This window comes from Buceros rhinoceros, unplaced genomic scaffold, assembly GCF_000710305.1.
Source record: "Buceros rhinoceros silvestris isolate BGI_N320 unplaced genomic scaffold, ASM71030v1 scaffold1837, whole genome shotgun sequence".
NCBI classification, from domain to species: Eukaryota; Metazoa; Chordata; class Aves; order Bucerotiformes; family Bucerotidae; genus Buceros; species Buceros rhinoceros.
In genome coordinates, this window is record NW_010421396.1 from 94,611 (window position 1) to 103,924 (window position 9,314).

The 9,314-nt window shown below is 40.2% G+C and overlaps 1 protein-coding gene across 1 annotated transcript in view; it reads right to left on the minus strand.

Moving 5' to 3' along the window:
- LOC104496501 (gamma-aminobutyric acid type B receptor subunit 2-like) overlaps positions 1 to 4,511 on the minus strand; it is a 20,554-nt gene extending 16,043 nt beyond the window's left edge. Inside the window, exons 1-3 of the mRNA XM_010139631.1 lie at positions 4,404 to 4,511; positions 3,551 to 3,733; positions 1,027 to 1,156 (exon numbers count right to left, since the gene is read on the minus strand). Coding sequence (XP_010137933.1) covers positions 1,027 to 1,156; positions 3,551 to 3,733; positions 4,404 to 4,511 — 421 coding nt within the window. The remainder of the gene's footprint in view (positions 1 to 1,026; positions 1,157 to 3,550; positions 3,734 to 4,403) is intronic.
- Positions 4,512 to 9,314: the final 4,803 nt, after the last annotated feature.

A 9,314-nucleotide genomic window follows, 5' to 3' on the forward strand; every position in this document is an offset into this window, starting at 1 on the left:
TACACAACCAAGTGTATATCCAGGCTAAAACAAAAGGTGCATGAAAAAGTAACCTTATCCAAACAAAATTTCAATATACTTCAAAAGGATATGTGAACTGTTGCTGTTGTTCTAAAATTATTCTCCAAAAACTATATTTACAGCTTCTGTTCCACTTAACCAAGCTTACACTGCCATATTAATACAAAGCCTGAGCCTAGTATTGCAACAAACATGCAAGTCGACAACTTCCCAACACAGGGCAACTAGTTTTTCACACATTATAGTAATATTTGGCTATACAAAGTCATTTGCCAAAAGACACAAAGTAGATCCATTCTGGAATCAGAAATGGAAGCTGGGTGCTCTTTATTGCACTATGCACCAGATCTTAGTGCTTCCCAAAAGCAAAATAGCTTTAATGGAAGCAATTCTTTCACATGTATTTCTTCAGGGAGCGATGCAAGAGACACAGTAGGAACAACTTAGGAATATTACAGTTGTCATGAAATCCTTTTTTATCAGTTTCTAGGGAAGAATTTTCATACATGAGTGCCTTCGATTCCACATTTAGAGTCCAATTCAGCACTGAAATATTTACACGCTTCTCTTCTACGTGCTTGATAGCAGTGTCTAAAAGCAGGATTTTTACATCCTACTTAGACAAGCCCTTATTAAACTGGGCTTCCTACTGCTGAAGTCTGGCACAATTAACTCTCAGGGTATCTGAAACATTCTATGACTTCCCTCTCTCCATGCAGTACAGAAAGCACGACTTCTGAACCCAGCACGCTTTGAAAAGTTTCCTGCTTTACCATGTGTATTATACACGTAGAGGATACAGTAAAAGACATACGTACAGCGATATACCCACTACTCAGTGGGTAGGATATAGCTTATTATATGAATCTGCATGCCTTCTGTAATGCAACCAAAACATTTAAAGCTCTGTCTTACCAAGGTCTAAGTGCTCTGGAACCAATCCAATGAGATTGCTATTCAAAATCTTGGTGAATTAAGCTGTTCATGCATTTTACTAAGTCTCACCTTTGCTCTCTGTAAAGTTCCGTATACTAAGAATGTCATTAAGATCCTGATAGTGGTTCTGCTTAATGTATGTTGTTTTCTCAGGAGTGTCCTGAAGCTGCATTGTGACCTCTTCCAGGTCTTTGTCCAGCTGCAAAACAGAAAGAGTCTGAATCCATAAAAATTCAAGAGTCTTTGCTTCAGGTATCGGCAGGAATGGCATAGCTTTCTGTAATTAGACTAGAAGGCAGGTGGTAATGCAATTGGCACACTGTGCCAAATAGTTTTCTTATAGTGCTGCAACACTGCCTCTAAAAATAATAACACAAGTAGCAAACCATGTTCAGCTGTGATACTGCACACAGGGCATATGAGAAGACTAAGCTCTAGTAGTTGACACTTTAAGCAACTCAGATGTAGTGCTGAATGAGAAAGAAATGGGCATTACAATGCCCAGACTGAAAACATCTCAACTACGTATTTTTGATGCACACAATGTGGCATTCATAGGTACAAACACTTTCTTGAGTCAATCAAGTTATCACACAGAAGTGAACTCTGGCACCAGGGGCACGTCCAGCCGTGTGAATGACTGCAGTCAACTCTACTGGGAATGTTTTGTTTTCCTAAAGACTATTTTTACTACTTTCATCTTTCTTATAGAGACTAAGACTCTATAGAGACAGACTCCTGTTAGACTTCTTGTTTGTGTGTCTGTCTGAAGTTTCCTAGAAAAAAACAACTGACAGTTTTTAATTGTGGGGCTGAGAACACTCTATACCTTTGTGATTTGAAAATTACCCCCATGTTTGTGACTTAAACTGTCTAATCTAACAGCAAGCACTAAACTGCCATTGCCAGCATAGATTTCCAAGAGGGGGAAAAAATGGAAATAAGAGAAGGGGGGAGAAACAAAAACCTCAATCCTCTTTCTTTCCAAAAGCATTCCTTTAAGACTAGAGGGAGAAAAGCACCAGATGTCTTCTGACTGGAAGAACCACAGCACAAATGCTGGGTTGGGACACCCCTAGCTTTTATCACCCAGCTGAACACAGGGTGTTCTCCCCACGGCTAACTTGTAGTCAATTGGCTACAGCCCCATTACAAAATAACCAGATAGAAGAATCTTAACGGTGATCTGGGTTGCTCTCTGTGAACAGCTGTCCAGGATGCAGTGTCCAGAGCCCACCTCTCTCACTACTGGCTAAACTGAATTTTAAAAGGGGCTGAATTTAGATTTACGTTATTTCCTTACAGAACTGGGACACAGCAACTCAAGGTAGGTAAGCAAGTGAGTCAGCTGCTAGGTACGGTAGGCATGCTCCAAATCTCCTGGATAATGAATAATAAACTCTTATTTGGATCCACTCATTCTGGGTATTTAATTTAATCTATTTAAGCAAAGTCTTAAAAGACCAGCAGGGCCCTGCATGCACTGATGTGGCTCAGTCACCCTGGCCAGCCTTACCTGTGATCACCGTCATGAGCCTTGCAAGGCACAGGGTGAGATCTTTTGAGTTAGGAGGCTTAGTACAATAAACTACAGCAGGATAAAGAAACTGAAATAGCCAGGAGGCAGCTGAGCCTTCATTAAAAACTGGCTCTCACATTAAAGAGACCTGGCAAAGCTGACCTAAGTTTCTTCAACAATGTAGAGACAACTTTTGCTTTTAAGGTCTTTGATAGTCTGAGTAAACACCTTTTGGTTACCTGGGCAATTGTTGTTAGTTAAGATCTGGATGAAGAAGCAATGGTTACAATAAAATACCTTTTCTTCACGTTACAAGAATACTTCACAGGCTAGGCAAGAAGAGGGGTTTTTGGTTTTATTTTTTTGTAAGATTTCAATCTCAAAATCAAGGGTGATTTATCATCGTTTGGGGTCCCCCGAGCAAGGAGGGACATAGTTAAAAACATACATGTTATAGCTCAAATGGAATTCGTGCACTCTGCATACTTAGCCTTTGTCTCAGTAGAGACTGAAGAACCATCATGGCTTTTGGGCCAAAAGGGTCAGCTTACATGACCATGAAAGTCTTTTTTACCTTAAGAAAATACATAATTGTGTTTCATGGCAGATGTAAAAACCTGTCTAGCAAGTTTTTGAGTGATCTCTTTGAGAGGCTGAGGAATAACAGCAGTGGCTGTCTCTGAACTCAGCCATAAACAGGAACAAAGACAGCTCTCAAGTGCCCCTGGGGCTGCAGGTCTCTCTTACACTTGTGTGTAAAGGTTGTGCTTCCTGAGCCATTGCTCTGTGGTGCTCAGCACACCCATGTGAAGCAGCAGGGTAATTTGCCTGTTCCAAATAAATATGGGAAGTTTCATTTTAATTTGCTAGGGCGCATTTGCATTACTTCACACCTGCTCAGTATTTGCTGTATTAATTAGCTATTCATAAGGATAATCTATTTCCTATTATTTAAACATTTTTCTATAGGGAAAGCTAATTTTTTCCTCTAAAAAGCAGTCAACATTTAAGCAGATTACAGAACTGCAACAACAAATAATTTAAAAATTGCCTAGGCAGTATATAGAATAATACCTCTGTAATTTTCATTCTCAAGCGGTGGTTCTCTGACTGCAATCCTTCTAGTCGAGATGTGCTAGCCTGATTGACGCTGGTGACTGATGTTGATGTTTTTGAATCTTCTTTCTTTTGATTTTGAGTGAACTGAAATCGTCTGTTCTGTGTGGCCGCATCTGGATTTGTCCTCAGTGTGATGAGCTGAAACATTTAAAGGCCTTAAGAAATCCTGTCCATGTTTTTGTTTTTGCAGATATTTCTTTTGTATCTCACAATATTGAAAGTTCCTTTCTGCCTTTCAAGTACATAATTCTGGAAAGTAAGCCATTTGCAGTACTTGAGATGATTTCTGAATAACTTTACAGAATCATTTTGCAAAGAGAAGTTTAAAAAAATTATTAAAAACTCATTTAAAATATATTTAACTGGATTTTAATTACAGAAAAATTATTTTAATATTTCATCAAACATATTTTCTCCTTCATTAATACCTTTATACTTTCAAAGGACATATTCCTTCTTTAAGAAAAAAAAAGCGTTGAGGTCTGAAAAGAGAGAAAGGGCAATCATTTTGTAAGTACATCCCAGCCAGTTTTTCTGGCATAACCCCATTTTGGAATCGGTTCCTCTTGTTCTTCAGAGCATGAAACTGTTCTGCAGCTGCAGTGGCATGAAATAAGACGTATCTTCTCATAGAGAGAGATCTGACTGGATCTATACTGAAACACTTGGCCCCTGTTGTGTGACACACACTGAGACTTCAGATCAGAATGATGCTTGAAGACAATAAATTTTCTTTTTCAGGTGATAAAGCAGAAGGCTGAGGTACTCAATGCCTTCTTCACCTTAGTCTTTACTGCTAAACTTATACCTTCAGAAATCCCAGATCCCGAAGATCCCTAAAGCAATTGAACACAAGTTCATGTAACCTAATGAGGTGCATCCCTGAGGACTGATTAAGGGAGCTGGTTGACGTCATTGCGAGGCTGCTCTCAATTACATTTAGGTGATGTTGATTGGGAGAGGGTCCTTAGGACTAAAAGAAATGAAATATCACAGCTGTGTTCAAGAGAGGTGAGGAGGATCTGGTTAAATACTGCTTGGTCACCTTCACCTCAGTCCATGGAATGTGCTGCAGCAAATCATCCTGGGAACTATTTCCAAATGTATTAAGAGCAAGAAGGTGATTAGAAGGTGTCCTCATTGATTTACAAAGAGGAAATCCTGCCTGACCAAACCAATAGATTTCTTCAGCAAGATGTCTGGGCTGGTAGATTTGGGAAGAGAGTTATTCTTCATGACTTAGGCAAATATTTCAATGCTGTCTCCCATAATATCTTCAAGTCAAACTGATGAAGTGACTAGGTAAGTGGTCAGTGAGGTGGATTGAAAACTGGTTTAACTACCAGGCTCAGAGGATTGTGGAAGCCAGTCACTAGTGCTGTACCTCAGGGGTTCATGCTTGGACCAATAGTGTTTAATATCTTTATTAGTGATCTGGATGGTAGGACAGAGCACATCCTCAGCAAGTTTACAGATGATCCTTAAAGAGGAGGACGGGTCGATAGAACAGATATTATGCTGCTGTTGAGTTGGGATATCAAGAGACAGGAGGTCTGGGCCAACAGGCATCTCCTGAAACTGAGCAAAGGGAAATACCAAGTCTGGCCCTTGGAGACAAAGAAATCCCATGCATTCACCCAAACAGGCTGAGGGGTGCTTGGCTGGAAAGCAGCTTTTCAATAAAGGCACTGGGGATTTTGGTGGACCACAAGTGGAATGTTAGCCAGCAGTACCCTAGGCCAATGGAGGTGATCCTTCCTTTTTACTCAGCTCTAGTGAGAGCACACCCAGAGTGTTGTGTCCAGGTTTGGGTTCCCCAGTAGAAGAGAGATGTGGGCGTACTGAAGAAAGCCCAGGGAAGGGCCACAGAGATGCTGAAAAGTATTGGAGCCTTTACGATACAAGCACAGACTGATGATTGCTTAGCCATGAGATGGAAGAGATCGACGGGGCATTAGTCATGTGTATAAATATGTGAAGGGAGAGAGTAAAGAGGATAGAGCCAGACTCTGCTCAGTGGTGTGCAATGAAAGGAAGAGAGGCATTAACTGAAAACCGGGAATTTTCATTTAAACATCAGAAAACCCCCCCCCCCAACTTTCTATACTGTGAGCATGATGAAACACTGCTATAGACGCTCAGAGAGGCTGGGGACTATTCGTCCCTGGAGATAATCAAGACCCAGTTGCTCAAGGCCCTGAGTAAGCTGCTGTAGCTGAGTCTTCCTAGAGCTCCCTGCCTCTCTTTTCACCATTTCTTTGATTCTAATTAGGCTGGTTGTAATGACTGATGTATCTGACTCCCAGACCAAAAACTGTATTAAAACGAAGTTAAAGGTGAAGAATGTTAATTACAAGGCTTCTTAACTTAGCAGGCAAAAGTGCTACAAGATAAAAGCAATCTGATGCGGTCGAAGTTCAAAATGAATGTAAGATAGAAATACAGCCATCCATCAGTTGAGTCATCTTCATTTGGGAGTTTGTAGCTGAAGACTGGGTGTTTTGCCACAAGGAGATACACTCTTAATGAATTCATCTGCATGGTGGGGATTAGATGGAAAAGTCCATGGGCAATGTTGTTGGCTCACACTGTACAAGGGATGAGGTTAGATGAGCTTTCTAACTTTTTTTTTCTAGTCATAAAACCAGTGGAACTTGTGTCTTGCTGCCTTACATATGTGCAGTTCCAATTTTGACAAAGTCTAAATGTTGAATATCTACAAAGAGTCAATGCCAAACAGACAAAAAATGCTACCAACACAGAAAATTAATGTTTTAATCCTGGCCCCCTAGAACTGCCTTACTGCTCTACGGGAAACTGAATCAGAAGTAATGTGTTAATGCCATTGCAGCCAGTGATAGTATGCACCCAGTGGATGACTAGAAGTGAGCACAGTGTTCTGCCTCGAAAGGGATGGAGCAGAAAAGAACAGAAGGACATGGAAGTTTGATAAACATGGATTAGGATGCTTCTTTTAAAGCATGCATATTAGGACTGCTTCTGTTAAAGAAGCTATGAGTATGATGAAAAATACTATAGACATGTTGCCCTTAAAAAGATAATTAGATGTAGCAGTTAACTTCTAAGAGGAAAAAAAAATACATAATGCATATTTGAATTCTGCAGATCACTTTTACAAAACAATTTTGAACCCAGAAATCTGTAACAGGTTTAAAAATATTTGGACATTTTTTGATGGGATGCCAAGAATGTCTACAGTTGCTGTAAGCAGGATGCAGTGTAATGGGTATCAGCATCTCTATTTGAGGATACCTTTAAATGGAGAGAGTAATGAACGCTTTTCCCCTGATCTATTACGCTCTATGATGAGATTTTCCTCGTGTTTTTCTGAGGCACTTGGTGCTGAATGAAATGTCAGTGGAAGAAGTGGACATTTACCAGAAGAAGTATATTAATTGCCATGTTATAAGTAAATAAGATTACTAGAGCTGACAAGAAGCAAAGGAAAAATGTCATGTTTCATTCCCTAGTTTGCTTACATCACTGAAGAGTTGCCTATTCAGATTCATAAAAGGGCTGTGGGGCACAACCGAATTCCAGCACTGTTGGCCCAGGAGACTGCTGAAGATCAGTTGAAAGGAACGTGTTCTACTCTGTATGGCAGAGAAGTAGAAGTGCTCACCTGGTCCAAAACCACATTACTGCTTCCATCTGTCTGGCCACAGTTTAATGAATGAAAAAGTGCAATCTTTCAAGTCTGCATTATCATCCCCCACATTTGATGAGACACAGGCTTTAGTATTTCTCCAGCAATATTCCTGTCTAGCCGAAACTGTACTAATTGGCTGCATACTTGTTAAGGGAAGAGATTTGGTGCCTGTCTCACACTGACATCTTACCTACATGTACAAACTAGGTGGTATCGGACCTTGTAAAACCTGTATGGGAGTAGGCTACAGGAGCGAGTGCTTGCCAGCCATCCTGCTGTAACCGTGGCACAATGTGGTGAGAAGAAACGTAGGGCAAATATATGAGTGCAAGAAGAACTCTCCAGCTGTGAAAGCACTCACATGGGCATTAGAAGTGCTGCATTCCAGCTCCTGCTTCAACCTTTTTTTTTTTTGTAATTTAGCCAATGACCATTTTAAATGTGAAATAGCTAAGCATTTGGAAACATGAGAATACATGGAACGAGATGAAGTACTTCACGCTAGAAGGCTACAGTTCAGGTTTGTATTTTGATTAGAAAGAAGTGAGAGGAAAAATGAGGACAGGGTAATTGGGGTTTAAAAGAAGAGCAGATGAAGGGGTTAAAAAAGGAAACAGAAAAGTAATTTCAGAGCCTGTGGCAGCAGAAGAGAAGGAGGGGAAAGGAGCATGAAAGCAAAGGGGCAGAAGAGCATGTCACAGCATTAATAATATTTTCTCTTTGAAGAGAATTCTGACATTCTGTGGAGGTATTTTTGGCATCAGAGTTTTAATATGCATTTTCATACACTTGAATCTTGCAGTATTTCAAAGTACCCTCCATTGCTGTGTTTGTGAATGATCCCTTAATTTAGAATGAAGTTGTGATTCTTCCCTAAGATCCATAATAAAAATAAGACCATACATGTCTGCACAGTTTTTTAGTATTTGAGAAGTGAATTGCAGAATTTGTAAAAATGTCCTGGTTAGTCAGTCCTGGAGAATAACTTTGCTTTTTTGCAAACCAGAAGTCGGCTTCTATAGCTAGTCTGTGCCTCTAATTTCTTTCGGGGGAACACTTTGAGATAAATTTATTAACTTGTTCCTTTCACACATACAGTTCTTGGTGCCCCTGTTAGAACCATCACCAGGGAAGCCACTTAACACCAGAACCTGTTCATTATAATTTGCTCAATACATAGACTGAACATGGACCAGTAAAGAGTCACAAACTTATCACTACTCGTTTGAAAAACCTAAAACCAGATTCCAGAGGTGAAAGGACCTGCATCTTGACTCTTGCCTTGCAAATGTTGCAGACATCCACATGCATGTGCATCTGACCTGGGGTGATAAGCTATGTTTATGCAAGTCACTTAAAATGAATACAATTACACATTTTACTTCAAAATATCAAATACATTCTCCAGAACCTGAGCCTTTGGTAAACTAATCTTAGAAACCAGTTTTCCCTTCATTCAACACCTCTCATAGTCATGTCTAAAGCTTAACTCTGCAAGGGAAATCATCAAGTTCCAGCTCTCTGTTGGGTTAGTGTCTTCTCAGTTCTTCGAACAATGCGCATCAAACACATTCTCAGAGCTCGAGAGAGCAACAAGAAATGAAACCATAAGCCTCCCAGTGTGTGCCTCACTTAGTCGATTACTACACCCATTAATACATATGATCTTCAGCATCAGCATTTGCAGCATACATACAGTTTTCCTCTGGAGTACCAGTAAAGCCTGTTGTACCACCGTACTTGAATACCTTAGAAGTTTCAACATAGCTGACCTTACAGCATGCCAGTGAACTAAAATGGTCTTGCTGTTTTGTAGGTATGGAAGCAGAGAACCTGATTACATTGCTTAGGGTACCTAAGAAACGTGGCAGAGGGGACAACTGGACCTGTCCCTCCTTAATCCCCACTTACCACCCTTTCCAAAAAATTCTTACAACTTGGAAATGGAGACTCTTCCCTTGAAATTACAGAAACCAACCTTTGTTTCCACGGTCACAGATCCAGTAAAGGTATAGGCATTAGAAAATCATGTGTTCACACTCCTATAAC